The sequence below is a fragment of the Anabas testudineus genome, chromosome 24, assembly GCF_900324465.2.
Source record: "Anabas testudineus chromosome 24, fAnaTes1.2, whole genome shotgun sequence".
Lineage (NCBI taxonomy): Eukaryota > Metazoa > Chordata > Actinopteri > Anabantiformes > Anabantidae > Anabas > Anabas testudineus.
Window position 1 is genome coordinate 9,261,927 of NC_046632.1, and position 26,852 is coordinate 9,288,778.

General features: G+C 39.7%; 1 protein-coding gene across 5 annotated transcripts in view; it reads right to left on the reverse strand.

Annotated features, from left to right (window-relative positions):
• Window positions 1–1,892: 1,892 nt before the first annotated feature.
• The window catches only part of si:dkey-71h2.2 (low density lipoprotein receptor adapter protein 1), a 30,943-nt gene continuing 5,983 nt past the window's right edge, over window positions 1,893–26,852 (reverse strand). The window contains exons 2-10 of one of the 5 annotated variants that reach the window (XR_003297570.1): window positions 18,397–18,539; window positions 16,179–16,291; window positions 11,403–11,517; window positions 10,735–10,807; window positions 10,424–10,510; window positions 9,043–9,170; window positions 8,284–8,318; window positions 5,593–5,675; window positions 1,893–5,070 (exon numbers count right to left, since the gene is read on the reverse strand). Coding sequence is in view for 4 of the 5 variants with exons in the window: in XM_026341328.1 (XP_026197113.1) it covers window positions 4,965–5,070; window positions 8,284–8,318; window positions 9,043–9,170; window positions 10,424–10,510; window positions 10,735–10,807; window positions 11,403–11,517; window positions 16,179–16,291; window positions 18,397–18,539; window positions 21,363–21,417 (855 nt within the window). In the remaining variant the exon portion in view is untranslated. Of the gene's footprint in view, window positions 5,676–8,283; window positions 8,319–9,042; window positions 9,171–10,423; window positions 10,511–10,734; window positions 10,808–11,402; window positions 11,518–16,178; window positions 16,292–18,396; window positions 18,540–21,362; window positions 21,508–26,852 lie in introns of those variants that run through there. The other 4 variants (XM_026341327.1, XM_026341328.1, XM_026341326.1 and 1 more) reach the window with 4 other exon arrangements.

Here is a 26,852-nt window from a genome sequence, read left to right on the forward strand (position 1 = left end):
TTGAAAACTGTTGCTAATAGCTACTAAAATGCATTTAAAATTATTTAATCACATATGCATAGCGAAAAACGAGAAACCTGGTGCTACTCTTGGTTACCACTAAGTAACCTGCTCGTTCAAGCCTGCAACTAACAATTGGAGAATAGTAAGTACATATTTTTTTTAAGCCATTCTGTCTGTTAGCAGTAGATAGAACGTATGCATTAGGAAGCAATTACATACCTATTAATACGAAAAAAGCTGTTTAATGACTGGATATGATGGAGAAATTTGACAGTGGTGATGAAAAATTGCTTATGTAGTCAAACGCTTGTGCTCCTTTTACCTGCACGGTGTTAACCGGTGTCAGAACAGAAAAATGAGAAGCCACTTTTTTTTTTTTTTCATTCTTACATTTGCAGTATTAAGCTGGCTGGCTGGTGCAGACTATTCCAACACAGCATGCAGGTAGTCTGTTTGCAGCTGAGCAAAGAGAGCGGGAAGTAGTTGAATGTGAGAGGAGCAGACACACTCTTGTCATTGACTCAGCATCTTCAGTCAATCTTGTGAACCAGATTGGCTGAGGCAACAGCACCAGCATTACTAATGGCAAACGTGCTCAAAGGCAGAGCTAGAGAGCAAAGAAGCACCAACAATACCATAGCTGTCCAAACCAGCATGATGTTTAATCTTCTATGTGACCTTTGTTGATTGTATCTGAACCCAGAGAGTGACCTTCTCAGCTACTTTTCAAAACTACAACCTTTGAAACACATTTTGTTTCCTCCGCACCTCCCTGATAACAAGACTGGATGCACCCTACTAATGATGCAGCCTCATCACGTCTCATATTTGCTTACTGTTCCTCTACAAACAGTCATCAGACTAAACAAACACTGCAGATCGTACTATTTCACAAAACACTCACAAACAAAATTAGATTTGATGGGAGCGTAAATGTAAAATATCAGAGGAAGGGTCATGTGAATCTTTACAACTTTTAGTGTTCATGGTGTTAGATTTAGTGATTTAATTAATAAGAAGGTAAATATTCATGGTTTAAAATACGTCTTGTTTTCATCTCAATGCAATTTCTCTTTATATCGAAAGAAAATAAAATAAAATTTTAATTTAAAAATAGCTATGCACTTGCATGAGACACATTTTTTACTTTCTGACCTAGGAAAATCACAAAGTTACATATTGTATATCTGGAATGCATTATTGAAGTTTTCAATCAGCTCTGAGCAGCGAGCTGAATAGACATATTGATGCAGCTGTGTCAGTCAAACAGCCAAACAACAGAGTGCCCTTGCTTTTGATCGACCGCGGTGAGCTGAAAAATGTTGGGCATGGATTTGATTTCAACTTTGAACTGAAAGCTTCTGCACATATCAGCAGAAAGAGAATGAGTACTGTACAAAAAAACAACACAAAAATATATTCTTCATTTTGATTTTGGACTTGGCTGTGGTTGTTTGTACTGTTAACATTGTATGTTCGTAATTAAACTGTGCATAAAAGGAGCAGCAGCTTTGATTTAAACGTGCAGGCGTCTGCTAGACAGCTTAAAAAAAACTGTTCAGTACAATGAAATATGTGTAGAAAGTTTTTTTTTTTTATTAAGCATAAACATGTAACAAACCATAACAGTTTTCAAATTCTGTACAAATCTTTACACAGTTTAAGAGAACTGCTAGTGGTTCATTCACAAATTGCTTTTAATCATAATATCACGACACAGTTGAAAACCCACTAATTGCATAGATTGAAAATAAGCACCTTCTGTAAAAAGTAAACCGATACTGTAAACATTAGCAGTTAATTTGGGCAACAGTAGCTTATCTGATAAATCTCTGCTTTTCCCGTTTGTCATTGTTAGAAGACCTCTTTTCTCTTTTTTTGGCCTCAAACCTTCACCAGCTGATTTGTATTCAGTGCACTCTGGACTCAAATTGGCATGTTATACCTCCAAGTGCAGGTCTGTGCCTGTTCCCTCCTGCGTGGAAAATTCTCAGCTGCACAAAAGAGCCACATCCATTCAGTGTGATGTGTAGACAGTATACTGGTTACATGTAACCAAACTCCTGCAGGATCGGTCTGTGGTATGACATAATTTATACAAGGCATTTGTTCACCTCTCAATAACAATCCACAGGGGTTTGACTACAGAATCAAATTATAGTACACTGCAGGAAAAAGCAAACACTGGTTAACAGCTATATCTACTGTATATTCTGTACTATTGTCCAATTCCTTTTCACATGCCTTCAGCAATAATGAAACAAAGCAAGTGTTTATTTGAGTAAAGTGGCTTCAAACCTGTATTGTTTGTTGGTTGTCATTATTGAAAACCAATTCTGAGTGTGAGAGCTTCTGGATAACAGCCCATCTCCAAATATCACTCAATAGCGCTGTATCCGTGTACACTGAAGCATCCACACACGAATCAACTGGACACTCGATGACGGAGCTGAAAAGGTGAGAAAGTATTTCATAACCGAATGATGTTTGAGAGAACGGTAAACCTGCTGCGTACCCTGCTGACCTTGAGCTTCTCATTCAATACTGAAATGCAAACATGGCTCAATAGGTAATCCACAGACATACGGGTAGCTATTTATGATATCCAAATAATGTAGAGCGTTAATGCACGCATGCAACGGAGTTTGTCTTTCAGCCAGTGAGGAACAAAACATTGCAATTAAGCTTCATGGCATAACCTGATAAGCCATCCAATTATTCTGCAGCGGGTGTCATGACAACAACAGAGAGCCCCCGCTCCCTCCCACCTCCTGCCATCACAATTATTCTCAGTCATGATGCCACGAATACAGACAGAAGGACCACTTCAGCCAGACTCGGGCACAATATAACATCCTCTCGATTGTGAATGTCATCTGAGTGGTGGGTAAAAATAATTTAAGTGTAAGCAGAGCAACAATTTGACTATAATGAGTTTTGGGTTAAAGTGTTTTGCAGCAGAGACAGAACAATATGAACTGCATCGTTCAATGTAACAGGTGATCACTCACTTGAAACTGGATTTTTCTGTGATATGATAGTCCTATACGGTACGTAGGTAATTAGTGGCTGCAAAAATAAAGTGGGTCCTGCAGTAATCAAAACCACACACAATTATATTTATACAAACTGTCTAACCTAATGTGAAACATACAAGCATGTACACATTCACATCTCAAGAGTGATAATTATTTATAAAAAAACACACACACACACAACCTGTGTGAAGCCCTGATTCTACTCATCCTACTTCAGTAATAATGATACAGTATGCATACATAAATTACACGGCTTTGATATTGAAAAAATACAGTGTATGGAAATAAGTTTCTTTACTCTAATAGTTGCCTTCCTTGCCGTACATCATTGCTCTTCTTCAACAGTATCATCATCTTTATCTACAGTGGCAGCTCACTCAATGAAGAGATGACAGAATGGAAAACAGCCATTACATTTGGTTACATAAGCCATATTCAAATGAGACAGCATTAAAGTGGATTGTTCATGAAGTGCCAGCCTGTTCCCCGTCCTGTTGATGTGTAGTAATGAAGACTGTGTTTTTAACTTTACAATGAAAAACATCTTTAAAAGCATAAAGAGAGCAAGCCAAAAGCTTAAATGCAGATTACTCACTGTGATTACTGATTTATCCACCAGAGTACGGTTCTTATTTACTTCATTCACAATAATTAACATTATTACTGTGAAAAAAAAATAATAACCCTGATTATGTCATGATGATGTCATCAGGTTTATCCCAATGTGGAAGCTCCACATTTCTAACACAAAGCCTGTGTTGCAAACTGGAAGCGTGAAGTTTGAAATATGTGGGCGTTAACAAGGCAAGTAGAAGGTGATTTCCCATTTTTTGCATTATGGGAAATGTAGGATTCAGGATTTTTGCAGCTTTAGCTGTAACAGCGACTAAAAACCAGGATATCTCAGCTTCTGTTGCTTCAATTTAGCTCACTCAGAATCAGACTGACGTATTAACACTTTCCAAAGCTTTCATTCACACCTCATGGCCTTTCTTTGTAGATAAAGTTATTCACTTGTCCTGGAAATGGTTTAGCTTATTATTGCACAGCCTGACTATCGAATTCTGGTCTCTATTATTGTTATTTTTAATATTAAGGAGGTAAATATCACCTTTCTACCTGCTCCAAATGACCTAGACATACCTAAACTAAATTATTTAATTGATGGTTCTGATGAAAGCTGATAAATACAGTAAAGCCATGTTTCCTTCTTTCCAAACAATTGGATTATTCAGCATAACAAACTGAAAGCATGTACAATTCATTCAGTACCATCACAGAACAATCATAACACTGTATGATGATGACTTCCAACACTGGACTTCCACTGACTGCGGAGACTGCAGCTGTTCGTCCATCAAGCAAACAAGATTAGAGAGCTTTCACAGAAGGGAGAAGGCTTTCAGAAGGAGACAACAGCCGTTTAGGTCCGCACATATCCGTGCAGTTTGTGATGCTGAGTGAGTCATTGTGCAATTTACCAGTTAAATCCATGTGTGAAAGCGTTTTTACAAATCTAGATTAAAAGACAGAAACACACTCACTGCGAATTTGTTATTCATCCTATGATCTTCAGTGAAAGCTCCCATGGTTTTTTTTTTTTGCAGTGTTGCATTGCACACAGAGTGAACAGTTTTTCTTCTGTGAACATTTGAATATGGCAGGAGTGGCTGTTTACACTAAGTGGAATGTGTGTTGATGGGTCGGCATTCACAGAAATAGCATTTTTTGTAATATCAGCGTATTCATTCTAGCTTCTCTCAATATGAAACGTAGCCTCTCAAAGTCAGGTTGTGCACCAGGTATTGTGATATGTTTTTCTGTCTGTTTGGCTGATGTTCAGTGTTTTGTGTTGGGGGACTATGAATGATTTCTCTGTCATTTTTGTGTTGCTGTAAGTCGGGCATTCATTGCCAGTGTGTGTTATTCAAACTCATTGTTGGAGACAGACAACAGACTGCCGTTGGAGACCTCCTGGTGACTCAGAGCTGCATCGTCAAAGATGAGTTCGGAGCGGGACTCGGCCAGTCTGAAAAACACAGACGGGGAAAAGAGAGAAGACAGAAAAGTGATATTGCTGGAGGGGTCCTCGACATTAAATATTTATTCATCCATTCATTCACAGGAAAGGTTAGACAACTGAGAGAAGGAGAAAGGATCAAATGTAGCAATAGCATGCAGAAGATGATGATTTTGAAGAGGTGGGAGGTCAAATATCCCGAACCATCAGTAGCAGACAGATAGAATTTAATATATATAAGTTTGCTAACATAAGCCGACAGCTGCCACCAGAATTCAATGATAATGTGTCTTTTTACATGTACATGCAGCTCTGGCTGCAAAGGTGCACTCAGAACTGGACAAATGCCAGTAGTTTTCCTGAGGGAGGTAGCTCATCACAAAGGGTTCAGTACAGTCGAAAAAGAATGAGAACTAATGATTCTGACCAGGTGGATGATACAAAAAATTAGATGGTACTGTCCAGGAATTCGAAACATAAGGTTTCATGCAACATGCATTAACCCTACAAAGTAACACATTTATTACTCACCAGTGTCCATCTCCTCTACTTCCATGTTGCTGCGTGTCAGGTAGAGGACAGAAGAAATCGTGACTCAATGGTCAAGATCAGAACTAGTGAAAACACAGAGAACATCTTCCAAGACTTTCAAAAACTGTTTACGGAAAGGGCACCATGATGTGCACGGTCATGTGTACTCTCACTGCTCCGCTGTGCCCAAAGTAAAGAAATACTCAAGAAGATTAAATAAGAAAAAAAAACAAACAAAAAAAAAAGATCGGGCCACGTTTAGATGAGGTTAAATTATTTATATACCTCAGTGTGCTATAGTCTGTAGCTATGTAATAATCTTTTTAACTCCAAGGTCACTAATAATTTCAAAAATCTTAAATACAAATCAAAACATTTAATTAAAGCCGTCTGAATTGAAGTTGATGTCAGGAGTGGCAAGCACCAGTGGCCCTGGCTGCAAGCAGTGAGCCTCCACTTGAATAAATTGTCCTCCTGTTCTAGAAATTAGATTTAGAGGACTAAACCCTGACCCATGCTGATGCAGTTAATTAAAAGTGATTCAGTTGAAGTTGGTTTGGTTGCATCAGTATGTTGTAGAAGACCATACTGCGCTGCCAGAGGCCTCTAAAGGCTACGCTGCTACTTACACACAAGAGCAGAAGGAAGTGTTCATGTTTCAATTCAAGATTCAAATACCAGGAAACGTGTTTTGTGTGTTACTGGCAATCCTGAGTTGTCATATCATCCGTCACAAGCTACTTGTGAGTCTGATGTAGCCCTCCGCTGCTGATCCAAAGGCACAGCACATGTAACACTTAACAGTAGTGACAGTCACGACAACTCAAAGTGATCCAGAGTCTTCAGGAGTTTCAGGACAAATCTCATCCACCTCTGTGGTGTTGCCACTGCGCGGCTTGACATCCTTGCTGACCTCTGCTCTAACACTTCAGGATGTCATATTTAAGTGTTCCACCTTCCTCCATTTGACAGCCATTCATGCTCGAGGCCAGTATTTCCTTTCCTGTCCCTGCTGAGCACAGCCTCAGTAATGACCAGCCTTCCGTCTCTGATCTTCCACACCCAGCCGGCTTCCACACAGCTGACCACTTCTGTGTATAATCTCTGCCTCTCATTTACCCATTTGGTTTAACCAAAGCGTTTCATGCTCCAATGCAACAAACAGACCTATTAGCTGCAGGCAGCACAGCTTAATGAGTTGCAATCTCTTTAATGTGGAGGCACCATCGCTCAGCTGCCCTTCTCTCTTTCTAGAGGGCTAGTACAGCGCTGCAGGACACACATACTCGCTGGTTATGAGAGGAAATAAAGAGCCAGGCTGTGTGCTGAGACCTTTTCCAGGTTTTTAGGCCTACATTCTCAGTTCTTTGTTGTGCATAAACAATAAGTATGAATGAGTTACTGTATATGATATTATACAGAAAAATATATTGCACCTGTGTGTATTCTCATATCTACTGTACTGTATAAGCAAATATCTACAGTAACATTACTGTCACACCTCCAAAGTAAATTCAAAGTGTTGCACTGTAATCCTAGCTTAGTGATAAAGTGCTGATGAACATTGGAGAGCCCTCCCTGCCTTCAGCGGCTGTGTTCCTGTCAGCAGAGGTGGTAATCATGTCAGCAATCAAAGGAACCACAGTCACTTCTATTGTTTGTTGTGGTTCAGTTGTGGCACAGTGACCTGACTAAGAGTTCAGGCTACTCATTAGGTACACATGGTTTTTGTTGTGAGTTTAGTTTGTAGTTTAATTACAATTACAATGGTTTATTAATATTAGTTTTATAACATAAAGAAACACTCTCTCTCAACCACTTTCTTGGGTTGCATGTTAATTAAAATACCCGTCAATAGCATTGTTTTATTATAACACAATACATTTTGTGGATCAAAAATTGATTATATCACAGGTTATATCTCATCATCTCATTGAAGTAGGGATTTAATCCTAACACCAATTCACAAGTATTTAGACTTTAACACTGGTTTTGTCCGAGGTATTTGATCAACACACCAGCGAATTAGATAAAGCAGTTTCTTAAAGTACCTCTCCAACTGTCTGATATTACTTTCTCATAAGACACCAAGCCTACAGAGATTCAACACCCCTCCAGTAATTACAGTTATTTTCTATGTTAACCTAGAAGGAAGCTGAGGAGGCTGAGGAAAGTGAAAACTCTCACGATCGTTGAGAATTGGGATTTTTTACTTTGTCTTTCCACTGCAAACAGCACAGTATGTAATGTTGCACACAACATTGTTCTTTTAATGTAATGCGTTTTTTAAAACCTCTAAAAGCTGTATCCATTTTTAACATTTTCATGTTATAGAACAAGTATTGTCCACTAATCTCTATCAGCTCACTGATAGAAGCTTTTTGGATAGAGTTAACTTGAGAAAAACTCTACCACATGTCCCTTATTTGTGTCACTCAATGTGTCAAATGTGTGAAAGATTCTGAAAGGTTACTGACAGCGGACTTCAGCGCAACTACTATCTTGGAAAATCACTTGACAGTATTCAAATGATCTATTTTTAGTGCTGGAATTTATTTTTGAAATTATTTAGTAGAATTAGTTTTCTCCGTGAAGCGTTGAAGTTTATTCGAAAGAAAAAGCCCGACTCTCTTTATACATTTGCTAATACAGTATATTGTCAGTAATAAGCACAGTCACATGCAAATGTACCTTGTAAAGGCATCATCGAGTCCATCCTCCACATCCTGTTGAGACATAAACAATATCAATAAATACACAAATAAATTACAGATGTGCAGCCGCTGCACTTTCATGGCCTTGTGCATCTTCACTGACACAGCTGTTTATCATAACTTGCTCCATTCAAATAATTTCATTTGTAAACTGCTACCATAAGCCAGTCAAATAGATCTCTAATCTGCACTATACAAATAGGGAATAACATCTTTGAATTACTTCTTATGCTCTAGTTTTTGGGATAATGACCTTTTTAAATTGCAATCGTCTCTGTTATTAGGTGATTTTACACACATTACACAAGATGTAAAGAATTACAAGATTATAGACTATGGGTCTGTTCAAAAGATATTGTAATGAAAATGGTGTCATCTAGTGTTGAACATGTGCAAGTGAACAGAATGGGGCCTCTGCAGCATCACCATTGCAATTCATTTACCTCAGAATGTAACTGCTTCATTATACATATATAATTGTTGATGGAATTGAAAAGTTGAGTATCTGTCATGTACATGGACTATCTTATAGTACATGTTTGCATGCAACGCAGTGCACCAAGCTCTGTATTTGTTCAAAGGTTTTGACATCTATAGATACATTAGTCACTTGGCACATCGATCAATGATGCACTGATAAGAGTCCACCACAGTCCACATAAACAAAAAGACTGATTATAACCCCCATTTTTTACCCATTCCAACCAATCAGCTGACTGGAGAGGGTGTGACCTACCCAAGAGTCATGTTTGATTGGTCGCCTTCGAGTAGGGTTGCTGCGAGGTGAGGGTGAGCTGAGCGAGGCAGAGAAGATAGGCCTGCGGAGCTTTTCCTCCACCTCAACAGGCTTGTGCGCCTCCGGACCTGAGGAGTATGGCACGGTGTGGACAGGACGGCGAAAGGAGAACATCCAGACACCGAACACAGGAGAGAGAGAGAGAGAGAAGGAGACTTTTCAGTTTTTCCATCTCTTTAACGTCCGAGCACAGAAGTGTAAAATCAAATGCAGCCTGTGGCTCTCACAGCTCTCTCTGCAGTGGGCAGAATTTAAATCATCTCTTAAAGCTTTCACGTCTGTCTGTGCCAAGCTACTCCAGAGGTCCATGAGGCTTTCATATTCTCTCTGCCCTCAGGCCACTACCACTGGGAGTGAAGCAAATTTTAATTGAAAAAAACTGGAAAAGCCAACAAACTGAATGGATGATTAAGTCTCATTTTGTGGACCCTTTGACCCCCCGAGAACTGGAAAACATTTTGACCTATAAATGTCACAGCTATTGGAGTCGCATGTGCTTCTGTGATTTGTCCTTTGTGTGGAGGAAATAATTGACATTGCTTAAATTTGTGTGTAAGTGTTAAACTACAGAATCACAAGTCTCATTGTCATGAGCACACTATATCCAAAAGGTCATTTTGTCATTATGCAACTAATTATAGGAGAATTTACTAAACCATGTTTACTGGAAACTGTTTGTGAAGACTATGAAGAGGCCTTAAAAACGTGGTGTCCATTATAAAGGCTTTCCCAGTAGCATCCAAAAATTACTACTATAAGTTCATTTAAAATACAAATCTTGAGTTATTTAGTATTTAGTTTGACATTTTGATAAATGCTAAATTGCTGATAATCAGCTTAGGTGAGAACAAGATCAATACCATTCACTCTGTAAATATGAAGCTACAGTCGAAGGCCTATTACATCAGCACCAACACACTGTGGTTTTACAGATGGTTGTGCACTAGATCAATTCTTGGCCCGGCCCAGGAACTTCCTGTCACATAACCACCTGAGAAACCCCGAAGAGCAGTTTTAGAGAGCTTGTTAGACACTCTGGTTTGCTTGGTTTTCAGTGCGTACGTTATTAAACAAACAAACACGAATTATGATTTTCATGTGTCAGAGCCAAAGATGCTGCACGTTTGCAGGTAATGAACTACATTTTATTATTAATATATATATTATATTATTTTATTGTGCACTGCTATCCCTACAGTTAAAAACCATGCTAACAAATCTCTAGGAAAAGAGATCACAAGCTCAAGAAAAGTTCCTAATTTAATAAATCTTAACTTGATTAATGCACAGATTCACCCAGGACAAAATGAAAAGAACTTACCTGCTGGAACAAACTGCGTGTCTGTTGTCGCTGTCTGTCCGTTGCTTGCTGTGCAGGAGCAGCAGGTCCTGGCCTTCTTACTTTTGCCTGCACAAAGAATATATACATATTTTTGAAGTGTGTGCATGATAACAAATAGCTCTACTATACTCCTTTTAATTTCTGTTTGTTTCTAGTTTTACATAGCACAGCTACACCTGCTAGATTAAAGCCTTTCCTTATGTATTTTGTCTGAAGAGCGAACAGTGAAAGAGCCTTTCACCATTATGTGTTGGACCCAGCGTCGTCTCCTCTTTGTTTAGTGAACTCACCTTCCTGAGCAATCTCCCAGAGATCTAGAGCTATTTTAAAGGCCTGGGCTACTGTTAATGTCACGGCCTGAGCCTGGAGAGGAAACAAAAAGGCAAAAAGAGAATAATAATGAAACAGACCTATTAAAAAATAGAACATGATGAATCATTTACAGGTTAATAGGATGTTTTTTGGAACTTGTTTTTACATTTCATCCTCATCATTCAATTTATTTACTTGTCAAGTTTATATATTTCCAGTGGGTAATGTCCTTCAAGATTTCACAGAACAAATAGATTTACAAAACTTTTATATAGATTTATAGATTTGCTACAGTGTTTGTAATAGCCAGCTGCCAAGTGGCCTCAACGGAGCTGCCACAAGATGGAGCCGCACACCACCTACAGCAGATTCATGTCACTTGCAGTTCAAATTATGTACTCAGGCAAATTGACCTTGTGACCTGCTAAAGTCTAAGAACATGCATTCAACATGTCAACTTAAATAAAGATATTTAAAGTGGCAAGAAAAAGTATGTAAACCTTTTGGAATTTCATGGTTTTCTACATTAATTTGTCATAAAATGTGATCTGATCTTCGTCTAAGTCAAGGATTTACAAATATAATGACTCAAAAAAAATTGCACATGAAATTACAATACATTCAAATCAAAGTGTTGGACACTTACAATCTTCTTCTTTTGACAGAGAAATGCATGGCACTCCAGGGTCTCATTGAACTGACTCTGAGAGACATATGCAAAGACCTTGTCCTGAGTTTTATCTGCTGTGCAATAGGAGATTCTGGAAGAGAAAAAAAGCAGAAGAAAAAAGAACATCATCAGGATAAACCTACACTATTAATCCACCTGACACTAGTGGATTTATAATGATGAAAGAGCAATTACGGCAGACGGGAACCAATCTGTTACATGAATCTCTTAAGACAAACATCATTTTTAATTACAGAACACACATGTAGAACAAAGAGCAGCATGTGTGTATGTTAGCTGGCTACATTAGCTTGCAATCTTATCAAAAACTCGTGCTTCTAGGTGCAGTAAGCCACACAGGATTGATGTCAGTTTAGGTCGTCCCTCTGTCTTTGTGCACAGCCTTTTACATATGGATAAGCAAGACAATCATAGCAGGATGAGAGGGGCGGTTATGAATATTATGCTGACTGAAGTCCCACAGCTGGAAACCATTCACGAAAAATGCTCAAATCGGTGACAAGGCTCTTCAGTGCTTCCTACTTTTAGATGAAGCATGTGTTTTATTTAAAATTCAGCTTGAATATCACTTTGTGGATTTGAGGTTTTGTTGTCATAATTGAGGTGCACAGCACATAAAGGCTTAAGGTTTTGCACTGCTTTTGTACCGTCTCTGAGGACATCAACTACTAGAGAAAGGCATGTGAAAGTGCAGATGTTGAAACTTCATTTATGAAATAACCCCCCTCGCGGTTACACAATATTTCGCCATTTCTTTTCAACCGCAGAAAAGTTCCCCTGTGGCGAAGGTACACTCTGTTGACATATCTGAATTTCTGCCGTTGGAGGACAGTAGAAAGTCTTGGATAATGAATCAATCATCCCTGTGGGCGACTGTATTGCAGTGTGACCGCTGGGAATGAGGTCACACTGCAATACAGTCTCTCCAGGATCTAGTATCTGGTTTTACAGAAATCCAACTTCATGGAGTACTGATCTTGAGGCACCCTGTACGTCTAGCTCAGATTGCTACCTGTTCCACTAGTGTGTGTGCATGTTAGATGCTTTAAATAGATGCACAAATGAGCCACAGTGAGTGATGAACTTTATCTTTGCGACTATAATTAAACACACCGCCTTTATTGTAAGCAGAAATCACAGCTTGCTCATTATTAGTGGAAAAAAAAGACTGCTGAACAGACTGAATCGTTTTTTTCTCTGAATAGAAACAGATATTCATTCTATCTCAGTTGGATTTAGATACTCAGAGTTTCTCAGTGCATGTCGTCATCATCATTAAAGGAGAACACAGTGGGAGTGCAGTCAGTAGTGAGCAGATTTCTGTAAAATATGTCATCATAATGCAACAAATAAACTGCACACCAAGGGGATTTGTAGATGGAAGCTGCTCATTTGCTGGCGCACTTCAAAAGAAGCGCTAAAAATAAAGTTATTTATTCAATCGAAGAACAAGCAGGAAATCAACAGGCCTGATATATCTTCCCGTCAGATTGTTTGCTGGCTTGCACCACAGACGCACGACCCACATATCAATGCCCCCGACACCCCATCTTCCCTACACTCTAACTTATATTTGGGCCTTAATTGCAGAAAAATAAGCAAAGACCAAGATGAAAGGGTTGACCTATTTGAAATTGGAAAACAAGTGTGATATAATCAAACTACAGTTTGAAATAAACTTAAATATGGTTTTATTGAGATATTAGCTACTTTCTACTGACTTCCAATACTGTCTGTGGAAATCAGAAATAATATCATTAACTAGTCGTGGGAAAGAAAACATAGATACAGTAAAAAAAAAGATGTATTTAAAAGCCACTTATTAAACTTAGGATTTCATAATTTACTTGAACATCCCACACTTTGAGCATGTTCAGCATGGGAATGGATTCACAAAGGTTTTAAACGTGAACTGCTCATTAATGGTGGAAAAAGTCAAATTTGCATATACATCCCATTTTCTTCTATTATCAAGAGCAACGATGCCATAAGAATATAATGGAGAATAATATGGATATGTATGTACTATATACTGTATAGCTAACCCACAAACTAGGCCATTATAATATGGCATCCATGTGAGAATAATGGACATTTGCAAAAAACAAAAGGGAAAATGCAGCATTGGAGTGAACGCATATTTAGGATTTCATCATTTTCACATCTTCTCCCATTAACAATGGTCTCTTTAAAAAATCTTGAGTACTGTATGCAGATTTCAGTTATTGTTATCAAAATAACTGGTACAAGAAATGTTTTAATTACTGGCAACAATGTGACAATGGATCCTATTCACAATACAAGCCTTCAGCCTGAAACAACAAACAACAACAAAAAATAAATAAATAAAAAATTGACAGCATCACAGAGCCTCCACTAAGCTTGAACAACAGAAGCAGAGCTGTCAGTCTGCATCATATCTCCAAAGGGGCTGTGTGGACGGCAAGCCTTTGATCTGCTCACTGTGTAGAGCACCGGTGCTTGTGAGGAGGAGGGGGAATATCAATGGAAATATTTAAATATTTACAGTACAAAGACTGAATAGAACTTCATACATCAAAGCGTCAAATTCTCTATATACACCGAATAAAGCAGGCGTGCTGTTCGGTAGCCAACAACAATGAACTACTTTTGTTCAACTTTCAACCTGACGTAAGTGTAATAATGAAAAGCAGCACTTTATTTTTGCTGCAGGGAAGCAGTCATCCAACAAAGCCGTTTCTAAATTAAACAGAAAACTGTTTTAATATTTGCACAAATGCTCCTGAGCAGCACAGTCGCATCCTGTATATTCTGTTTAGAGATCCTACACAGACACTTGTCACAAATCTGATGGCGTATCAGAACAACATGCATCATTACCAGGTGGAGTCAGTGCTTCAGCTCTGACCTGTGCATTTCACTGATTGATATGCTGCTCGCTCACTGAGAGCTCTTGTCAGAATATGAATCAGTAACACTAGTCCAGATGGAAGCTGAACACCCTCACAATGTTCTGCTCAGTGGGAGACGTTAATTTAGAGGAGAAATAAGACAGCTTGATTTTATTAGTAGTGAATACCTGGATTAAGATCAGGTTTCTACATTTCTGCACATGAAACCTTTTAGTGCCAATACTGGGAATCAAACCAGCCACTAGTCTACTTTTTTAGTGAAATGAGCCGCACAAACCTGTTGTTAATTTTTTTGAGCGCCACAGTGGGCATTGTTTGGATTTGGATTTATGTGTGTGGGTCCATGGGGTGGAAGAGTCACGACTTAGGGCACATACATAAATCTTCCACAATGTCTTCCTGCTTGTTTTCTAACCCTCACTAAGTTTGCCCTCGGGAAAACAGCCAGTAGATATGGATACACAATTAACTTTACACTCCCTGTGTGAGGTGCACACATGAACAGTAAACACAGATTTGATGCCTTGTCTTCTATCATACCTATACTCCACGTTTATCCACCCCTCACAATCTGTCTTGGCCAATAAATGGATTATGTGCAGCAAAAAATAAGACACAAGAAAGGAGAGGCAGGAGTGGAAATGGGCTATAAGGAGACAGGGAGGGGGGGTTGCATCTTATAATGACTTTAAAATCAATCCACAGTCAATCCAAGCTCTGTATGTGGCCTAATCTCTCCTGTTTCATTACTCGAGGCTATTGGCAAAGACTGGCATCCTGAGTTTCAAAGTGGGCAATTAGTTGAGGCTTCAAAAGCACTGTTTATGTTAATATGACCAGAACAGAGAGACTTCTTTCGGCACACTAGGGGAGGACAGGGGGAAGGAACGAAGGGGAAGATAAGGAGGAAAGAGAAGGAGATCAAAGACGAGGTTGATTCCCCTGCCCTGTGGTCTGTTACTGCTGATAAGGTGGATCAGAAGAGGATGCAGACCTGTGTGCACGTGTGCGCGCACACACACACACAGACACACACACACATGGTCTGTCTTCATCGCAGCCTGTTCTGTAATCACAGTCCAGCAATATGATACTTAGACTGTAATCCTCAGTGACTTGGGGTTCAGTCTATGTTATAGGATACTATCCAAAAGGGAGAGCAGCCAAACATATCAGAATCTCTCTCTCAAAATCGCTTGTCATTGATTAGGTTCAATGAAACCTTGGAATAATGCTTCAAAGGGCTGGCTATCATTGATACAGAGAGACAGTAACAGTCACCCTCAGCAGCTACCTCCTGCCCTACCATTATTGCTTTCTCAGTGAATTGATTAAACATGAGACTCGCAACAGCTCTCTGCAGAAAACGGCTCGGTTAAATCCTGCAAAAGAAGCCCGAGCACTGGGCAGAGAGGCAAGTGACCTAGACAGATGCTAATTATTTCATTAATGTATCATATGAAGCCAACTTTGTTTTTACTTAACAGGCTCAGCATGAAATAATAATAAGAAAAATAAATAGATCAGAAATTATTTAGCTTATGAGCCAATCAGTTAATAAACTCAAGGTAATCTTTGCAAGGAACAAAGGCAATGTTTTATATTTTTAATATTAATACACATAATATAATATATAATACATATTTTCATTATGAAAACAAATCAGAGAATCACCATTGTAATTATGACTTATCCTTAAATCACTATGAATGTCTGCACAAAAACTAACAGAAAACAAGTTAGTTGTTGTTGAGATATTTAGTTGATGTTGAGATATTTTAGCATGGATGTACACATGAACATTACCATCCCACAAGTGAGGCAGAAATTCAAGTACCTGTATATGGAGACATTTTCTATGAGGTCTGTAGTCTCTGTGTCTGTGATGATGATGCCTTTCGGGGAGACTGTCAGCGTTACTTTCCGAAACTTCTTCGCACTGGCTCTGGCCTGTGAATATGGAAATGTCAAAAACACACACACACACGAAAATAAGACAGAGAATATCTCGCCTCAGGTATAAACACAGTTAGTCTGTCACTCTGACATTAATACAAAATGACTTTCATTCCCTGATTAAACACCAAAAAATCCTAAACGTGACAATGGCTGCCGAGCAAAAAAATACGCAGCCTGCACGAGTTGCTGGAGAAACGTGGAGAATTTATAAAATGTGACAGAAAGAGGGAGAGAAACGGCAATGTGCAGCCCAGAATGAGTACTCGAGGTTGGGCTGGCAGCCACCGACTCCCCCTGCCATTCTGTTCCATCTGGAGCTTCAGGAAACACGGCCATAGTGCTGAGCTCGCTGTCTGTGATAGTGCCTGTTGACAATGGCAATGACCTCTTTACCATGTTACTAACTAGCTAATGAGGGCAGTTTATTTTCACACAAATGATATCAGGTCAGGAATCAGCAGAGCAACTGTGAAGGTCTAAAAGTGGGGAAAGAAAAAAAGAAGGGGAAATTAAAGGGAGTGATTTCAGCATTTGCCACTCCAGTTATACCTGTACTTTTGCAGCAGGTGAAGTAAAGGCCAACAGTGAAGAGAAGTGATTAAGAAAAGGGGCTGGAGCTTTGCTTGAACAAAAACAAGGACTTCTCAAGGACAACAGGAATCGTGCCATGGCTTTCTGTAGGAGCCAAAATACCCTGGAGATAGCAGCAACAAACTGCGCTTAAACTTACAGCACTTCAATTATGGGATGTTACTGACGTTAGAATGAAAAAAGAAAGAGTGCAGTGCCAGACTGTAGCAGCTTATTCATCTAAGACGGACTAACAACCAGATTTTCCGCCGTCATGTTAATTGTTGTGCCACAAGGCAAAAACCTGTCAGCTTGAGATACACCAAGTTAAGCCTTTCACTATACGTTTGGGCCCTTGGTCTTGTCTTATCAAGCCTGACTGAAGCATGTAGTGAATGAAAAAGTCACAAATGTATTCAGTAATCTCATTCAGGTCGAATGGTTTCCAAGGGAACAGACAGAGGCAACAGAATTTCTTTTTCTGTCCTAGTGTAAATCAATTGAATCTTAATCTCGCCATTAGATTCGCTTGAGTCTCTAATTGAGAAGTGGGGGGTTTCTGGGTAGAGCGCCTGTGCCAGACTCTTCTTTCTGCACAGAAAGCCTTCCAACTGATTAAACATTCACATTGTCTGTCAGCGTTAAGTGAATAGGTGTGCATATGTGTGTGAGCATGAAAGGAAGTGAGCGGAAGAACCACGAATATAATGCGCGCTTTAAATAACTGGAGGGTCTGTGTGTTTACATTCACACTGATTTAAAGTAAAAAGGATATTTTTAGTTGTTAAAACTGTTAATTGACAGGATTCTAAATTGATGTAGAAAACCATGAAGTGAATTGGCCCAGTGCAGCTCAGTGTTGTTAAGTAAACACCACTCATTTGACTGCTGTGCAAATGAGTGATAACCCTGGATAAGCAACGCTTCCATGCTGACCTTGATATAAACCTGACCTAAATCTAAATACGTGCAGAGAGATCACAGACGCTAAATGAGAATACCGCTAAACATATAGTTTTAAAGAAGTTCTGGTGGTACTTTAGTAGTTATATATAAATTACTTAATATTTGAATATTGTGACAATATCTACAAAAATTTAAACAGTGGGAATAAATTTGATCAGTTACAGTATCTTATTTTCAAATTCAGCCTTGCCTCCGTTGTCAAGCTGTATATACTTAAAATAAAATGATAACTTAGCGAGTCTTCTCCTTTTTCAATTTGTGGGAATTACAGGTTGTAATATCACAAATCCACAGGAGGATTGCTATAAAAAGCTTCAGTGTAAGTGAAACCTTCACAATGTCACTTGCACAGTTTCACATTGCTAATGAGGGTGATTGCCTACAGAATATTAGGAGGTGTTTTAGCAAAGCAGCATCAGTACAATAACAGTGTGTGGCGTAATGTAATGCAATCTAATGTAATTCCCGTATAAACAACACACCACAATCCACAGGTAGAACACATTTGTAAAGCAGTGATTATACGGTTTCTTTGAATTCAGAAAGAAGCAAAGACTCACTGTGGTGACAATTCTGCGAATAGCAGCTGAAGCCATGTCCTCTCCTTTAGGCTGGCCCACCAGAGTCATGCCCAGGTACTTCACATTAAACACCATCCCCTCCAGTAGGGTCTCCTTGGTGTCTGTCCAGTTTTCTGGCAGCTCTGGAGGGACCAAAAGAAAGGAAATGCAGAAAATATGCAAAACCAATAGCATCTGCTCAAATATCTGTGTTTGAATAATTGGACAATAAAAGACAGATGTAAGTTTTGTAGTTATGTTGCCAAGACATGTAACCGACCTTAAAATGTGTCAAAAATCGTGTTTCATCTTTTAGAAAACATGTCCGTGTCTTCATTGCATAGTTTGTTGAGCAGACTGTTTACAATAGTCAGCACAGACTGCTTGTGAGTTGGCAGAGCGATATCACAGCTGACCAGACAGTGGTGTGGCTGTACAGACTGAGATTTTGCACAAATTGGGCGACATAATGATCTTGATAAGAAATGATTTTTTTCATGGAGCTTAAAATGTCTCTTCCTGTCTTTTATCAGACAAAGCACATGATCGTTTTGTTTTGTCTTGCAAACATGAACACCTGAGCTGCAATGCCATCCAAAAAGGGATTTGCAGTACATCTTTTGAATTTGCATGCATTCTGCACCCTTAACTCCACAGAGCTGTATGAACAGAACACAATAATGGATCTGAGAAATAATACTGGTTGCACAGGCTCAAACCTAGTATGAGCTGGATTCTGAGAGACTGTGCAGAATAGCTGCAGTGCCCTGCTGTAGCTGTGATTTCCAACAGGTAGCACCAAAGCTTTCCTCTAGCTGACTACTGCAGGCAGGGGGGGAGAAGCTGCACCCATGCAGAGAGCTTAAAATATCTCCCAGCAGTACCTGCACAGTGGACCCCCAGCAAAGGGGCATCAGGCGAGGAATAACTTAAACTATGCAACAGACCACAATCTGTAATAAACTACATGTGGTGTTAATGCTGCTCCTGAGGCATTTCTTCCCACAGCACTAAATAAAAAAAAAAGAGAACGACATCGATAATAATAATAAGAGCGGAGGAAAGAGAAAGACACACACACACACACACACAGTCATTGTCACACGACACTCTGCTGGGCTATACTGGCACCAAATCGTCCACAAGGGCTGAGCCATCTGTCACTGGCAGGCCCCATGCAGCTGTGAAGAAGAACAGCAGAAAACACCGTTCCCGTTGCACCGCTTCCAACAACCCTGAATTATTAACTCATCTTCAATCACACTACGGGGGCTGCTTCAAAACCACAGAGCCCATTTGATGTTATTAAACGTGATTGCTTAGGTCTATGGTGGATAGCACGGGTTGTTGCTTTTGACTGTTGTCGGTGAGGGGTGCATATCAAAAACACGAGCCTCATGCTGTATTTTGTTTATAATAATACAGTGTGTTAATTGTTCTGAGTCAGCACATTCAGCACCAGTTAGGGGAGAAAGTCATTTGTCTTCTCCACAGGTCAGAGGTCAGGTTCACCTACAAAGCAAGACAAAGAGTTCCAGTCTTTGTGGAGCAGTTTCTCTGCTTCCGTTGGCTAATAAAATCTGGTAGCGACAGTTACCAGGTCTCAAAATGCCACAAACTGCAAAGTATTATTACGCTAGAATGTAAAGCTTGACAGCAGGCATAGCAACATCGACTGAGGGTGCTGGGGATTAGCAAAGACTACGTTTTAACAAACCAAAACATACTTAAGCTTGATCTTCTTTAATATTGGGCGCTTGGTCATCCCAAGCTGCAGCACAGCATCTCCTCAGAAGATTTATTGCATGGTTGCGTTTCTTTAAAATGTCACAGCACTACAAAGCCGAAGCGCTACAGTCCGTGTTGTATCTTCACCAGGCTACACACATGAATTATTAAAGAGTTTCATGTTGATGCTGCAGGGTTTCTAATATTTTAGCCCCCTAAAAGAGGATTGCTTAAATTTTTAATAAATCCTACGGAGAGACTGGGACTGATAAGAGTGACGGGAACGAACTGAAGGAGGTTAATTGAATTTTAACATGTTAAAGAAAATACTGAAGAGCACGAAGGAGTGTTTACAATTTGGATTTTTCTTTTTTTTTTTTAAGGTGTACAGTGTACATGTCAGTATAAACCATTTATGCATCCTGTGTGTGCGTTAGTCTAATTGTGTTTGTGTGAGAGTGTGTCAAGGTTACCCAATCTATAAAAAGCACAAAACAAGTTTGGGGAGGGTGAGGCCACGGGGGCACTTCTGAAGAATCTTTATTAAACTAATGCTCGGCAATACTCTCACAGCCAGGCTGTTGTGCAAGTGCACTGATTGCATTACCTTCGCACAAAAGCTTCCCAGTTGGACACAAACCACACAAAAGTGCATTAAAGTGAAACCAAGCTGGGATTTGATTAAATTTCTGCTGCACTGGGCCTCAAGTGTGTTCACATAAAAGTTACAGTATAATACCACTGGCCCGGAGATGTTGAGTGCTGTAAAAATTTTGACACCATGTTGAATAAGCAGCTGACAATGGGAGCGTTTCACAGCAGTTAATCTGACTCGAGGAACTTCTGCTGTAGTATAAAAAGGTACCATGTGTGCCTTCAGCTAGATGCAGCGATCACCAGCTGTCTTTTTGAGCTCCCACCCAGTAATTAAATTTGCACTGAGGAGTCAAAATCATAATTCGGCTTTAACTGAACACCTACACCGAGGGTTAATTAATAAGACAAACAGGAGCGCACAGATACGCACAGAGGCAAACAGTAACACAGCAACAGAGGGCATTTGCACAGGCATGTAATTGTTCTGTAATTGTTCTTTCTGCTACCATCTTGGTTTTAATCCTGTGGAACCAGCACTGCATCCATAAAGGAGTAAGGCGATATATACTCCTGATTCGATATACACCGCCATCCTCCACATCTCCCTTGATCTAATCTCTTTGCCTTACTGTTTTACTCACCCCATGGAACTTTGTATCTGGGACACCACCTTGACAGGAAAAATAGGCCGAACATTCAGGGAAGATGTGGGCTCGGATGGTGTATGTGTGGGAGGAGGTGGGGGTGTAACTGGTTTCATATGATTCTGCCTTCAGGGGGAAGCAAGTAGAGCTAAGTCCTTCCTTTCAAGCTCTTAGTCTTTTTCTGATTTCTTAATGCCAAACCTTCCATTCACCACCGCACATGTTCACTTCCCCTGGCTTCTACTGCCACTACACAGTGAATAACATGCTAGTTTTTTTTTGGAAACATTAGGTCCACCTCTGTCCAATCTACAGTACAAGCTGCACATCATGGATTAACAGGAACAAAGAGGTTTTGTATCTCATAAAACTTCATTAACACTTTATTTGAATTGACATTCTTGACAGAAAGGCCATTTTTAAATCGAGATACTGTATTTGACTACACATCACTGTGATGCTTTTCATTTTCTGTTCTCATGAACTGTCAGGATAAGTTCCACTACAGGAGGAACACAAAGGTACTTAAGTGCATTTGTGTATACTGTATTTGGTCATACAGCTCCATAGTTAGAAATCTATTTCCTTTAAGTTTTTATTTAATTTACACTAGAAAATGTCTATGGAATAAAACGATTCAAGTTCAATGAATCAACTATTTGCCTTGGAGGTCCTTGAATGGATCTGCGCTGGTGTGGATCTTTCAACATAATCCCCTTACACCAAAACCCCTCTTTAATTGCTTTAACATCAAACGCCATATCTGCTGTTAATCATAATAATGATGTGGATTCTCCAGAGCAAATAGAGCTACAGCAAATTGGAAGTTCTTTAGGGCAGACTGGGAATAAGGAGGGATGTTATAATGTCAGTTTGAATAACACAGCACAAAGTATAGAAATAAGAAGACTTTTCTCAGGCATTAAAAAAATGAACTAATATAGACTATTACAACATTATTCAATAAGGTGTTGGTATAATAAGGTGTTGATAACACTCAATTTGTGTGGGGGACATGTAGTAGCTGTCTCAGTTTAGTCTAAAGACTAAAAATGCACAGAAACTAGCTCATTTTTGACATAACTTAACATAAAGCATACAGTATTTCTTAACGTACCAAGTGATTCTTTTAACTACAACAAAAACTGGATGATTGTATTGAATTGAAACGCCAGCCTTGAAGCACTAAAACATAAAGTCTGTGCCATCATTGAGGTGCTATTAAAAACGATAACAACAAAACACAATCACAGCTTGATAAAAGACTTTGCTATGGTGACCTGCTAACTGTCTGTGACTTCAGGCTCCACAAATTAATAATTAGACCGGATCAAACTGATGTTCTCACATGCTGTACAGCGACACACTTATCTTTTCTACTCTAACAAGCATGTTTTGTTCTCAGACGTGTCCAGACAGTGTAATGGGATTAGCAAATGGGTTATTTTTCGGGCAGGCATTATTACATGCTTCAAATTAAAAGTCAACACAGATGGGTTTTATTCCAGAATGACGCCCTGTACTCTTTTAATGACAAGCATCCCACACAAAAAAAAAAAACTGTGCAAATATTTGTTCTGCATCCTGTGGCCGTTGGGGCAGGTGGCATGATATTGTGTAGGAGAACTGAGCCTCATAAACAGTCAATGAAAATAGTTTTTCAAACAAGCCACATGACGTGATTCCAGGATGAGGAACTCTGTATGGTGCCACATTAATATCTGATAGTAGTATTTACTCTAAACCAATGGGTTTTCACATTATCAGTATTTCTCAGTCAACATTAGTTTCTCTACCCATGGCCTTGATCACTTCATAACCTTCTCCAAATAGTTTTAGCTGCGTAACTTTAACTAGACTCCAACCTAGAGTTGCAGAAAACGCATGTAGTCATTTTGGCCTAGTGGCTCAATAGTTAGAGCATTTGGCTTGAGCAAGACACTCCACGCTGCCCACTGCTTCCCCCAGGGCGATAGGTTAAATGCACAGGACACATTTCATTGTAACATCTACATGTGAAATATGACAAATAAAGGAGCAGTCATACGGGCCATGTAGAAAGGCACTGACAAACAACGTATCTTGCAGTCAAAGCATGATAACTAATTGCTATTCTCCGTTTAATAAGGGCTTTTAAGACACACTTATCTGCTTCACTGCAGTGTGTGCTAATTAATCAAACATGATGAGAGACTGTTTGTTTTACGATCTGCCGGCAGTTAAAATTTATCATTGACAAAAGGTCATTAAATATGGAGACGACTTTGCTTTTGTCTGTGCAGTCTGCTGCTGCTCTAAACTGTTGAAGAGTAAGAGGAAAACAAGGAGGTCTATAAATACCTATAATATGAGGTACAGTAAAGTTCACTAGAGAAAGAGTAAAAAAAAATCCAGAATCATGGTAAGATAACAGAACTACATTAACGATGCACACTCTTCCATACTGTAGGAAATCTTTCCTCGCAGCTATTTATTCATAAAGTATAATTGCTCAGCACCGTGGAAAGATTGTTTTCATTAGCAATTCAAACAGGGCACGATTTTCTCATCCTTTCCCTGTGGAGTCTGCTGGCTCCCATTTCAACATCTTTATCAACTATAAATAGTTCCTTCAATAGGAAATAATAGGTTTATATTTTAGATTTTGTTTTCTATTCAAGGAGAAACTGTAAAAAAAATTAAAAAGATCCTCGGGTTTCTGAATCTCCAGCTGAGTGCTTGGAAAACAACACTTTGCTTAAGCATACATTAACTTTCCCATCCATTATCACACCAAAGCAAAACAACCTCACCTCTGAGAGCTGCTGATCTCATTCAAGACAGTGAATCTCTGCAACCCCTTAATAGGTGCGGGCTTCCCACAGGAATCTCCTCTAATGCGATAGAGCACTTTAGGCTCTTCCTGCTGAGTGATGGCTGCTTGTCTAACAGAGCTGGATACTTCAGCCTCTAAGGTCTTGTGTCTCAGGAGTATCAGGATATTTAGGGAGTAATCAATGTGAGTGTCTGAGCTTCCCTTTACAGTTTGGAAATTCTGCAACTCACCCACGAGACGATAAAAGAGAACCAGCAATTTTCAGCATCTTTGAAATGTATAGATTCATAATTAATATCAATTTGATCAGAGAGCATCTGTTAACATCATATCATCACAGCTGGTTTGGACATCAACAGCTCATCCCAATTAGTTTGACAAACAAGACATTGCATGAGAAAACTTGTAGTGGGATTTTTAGTGTTTTGTTCTAACCATAATAGCATGTGCACTGTGTTTCGATACAGCGCTGAATTACAGAATATTTTTACTTTACATTCTCACTTTGACAGTATAAGGTTATTTATAGGACTGCGTTCGTTGGCTCTTGGTGCTGAGCTCAGATAGGGACACGATGTGTCAAAAACTGTGAGGGGAGTCTGAATTTTTCAGAGGAACAGAGCACGGAGATGGGATTTAGCTCTCCAGTGGAGGAGCAGAGTTAGCTGACACACACACACACACACAATCAAAAAGACTCACTCAACATAAGAGTGACAGCATATCCCATTTCACACACAGCTGCACTGACACTGAACAGGAAGAGGACTCAAATGTTAGAACTTCACTGTACACACTAAACAGAAAGCTAGGTTGTGTGCCTGTGTGTCTATCTATATGTGTGTGTGTCTGTGTGTGTGTCTGCAGTAGCATGAACAAGCAACTCTCCCAAGATAAGGTGTCTCAGTTTCCCCGTGTTGCATAATTTACTTCAGGCCAGGAAACCTTGTTGGTGCTAAAAATGCTCCAGAGAGACGGCATAGAAAATAAATTATATATAAGACACTAAAACTGGTGGAAAGCTCCCAAGATCACTACTTCAACACTAGCTCCATGCAGATACACCAATATACAATACCCCTATTCACTTCCCAACATGGCAGCATCAATCACCCACCTTCAACACCTATTTGAGAACAACCAATTCCTATCATTCAATAACCTAATGGAAGGTATGGAGCTGGAGGAGAACAGTTCCTCTAATAACAACAACTAAAAACAAAAATAAATATAACTAACATCCAACTACAGCCTCCAATACTAACAGATACGATTATGGACATTACGATCACTAATAAATTACTCTGACCTCTATGAAATCATATCAAATACAGACATAGTAGCAACTCAAAATGGAAGTCCGTACTTTGTATGGCGCCCACATGCTTGTATGCATGCCTGACAAGACGAGGCATGCTTCTAATGAGATGACAGATGATTCCCAGGGGTATCTCCTCCCAGATCTGGTCCACGGCATCACCAAGTTTCTGGACAGGTGCAACCTGGCGGCACTAGATGGACTGAAACATAATGTCCCAGAGGTGTTCTAATAGAGTTAGGTCAGGCGAGAGAGGGGTCAGTCAATGGTATCAATTCCTTCATCCTCCAGGAACAGCCAGCCTACTGTAGTACACACTGGTTTCTAGCCTGTAGAGGTCTGTGAGTCCCTCCATTTATATGCCTCCCAAGACCACCCACTGACCCACCACTAAACCGGTCATGCTAATTAATGTAACAGGCAGCATAACATTCTCCACAGCTTCTCCAGACTTTCATGTCTGTCAAGTGTTTTCAGGGTGAACCTGCTTTCACCTGTGAAAAACACAGGGGCCCAGTGGCAGACCTGCCAATTCTAGTGTTCTATGGCAAATGCCAATCAAGCTTCACGGTGTTGGGAAGTGAGTACAGGACCCACAAGAGAACATCTGGCCCTCAGATCACCCTTATGAAGTCTGTTTCTGATTGTTTGGTCAGACAAATTCACACCAGTGGCCTGATGGAGGTCATTTTGTAGGGCTCTGACAGTGCTCATCTTGTTCCTCCTTGCACAAGGCAGCAGATAACGGTCTTTACGGACCTTTAATGGCCCTGTCCAGCTCTCCTACAGTAACCGCCAGTCTCCTGGAATCTTCTTTGTGCTCTTTAGCCTGGACCCTCTGCTGAAGGGTCCAGGCATCCCCTCATGTTACCAATAGTGACACTGACCCTAGCCAAATGCAAAAATAGTGAAAGAACTGTCATAGAAGGTGAGGGGAGAAAAATGTTACTGGTCTCCACCTGTAAAACCATTCCTGTTTTGGGGGTAGTGTTATTGTTGCCCCTCCAGTTCACCTGTTGTTAATGTGAAACTGATTAACAGCCACCTCTGCTACTTAACTGACCCGATCAATATACCAGAAGTTTAACTGACTTGATGCTAAACTCAGCATAACACACAGCACGTACTTCTGCATAAATACAGGTCATGAGAAAATGCTATACACTTGCCATAACACAACTCTCACTGGATTCACAAACAAAATCAATACAGAATATGATGTGGAGCAGTTTTTAATAACATGAGGCAGAGTCTTTGAAAATCAATATTTGTGAAGCGCAGCATGAAGAAAATATACTGGTTCAAATGTAACAAGCAGAAGAAAAGCACACGAGAAAAGTAGGAAGAATATCAC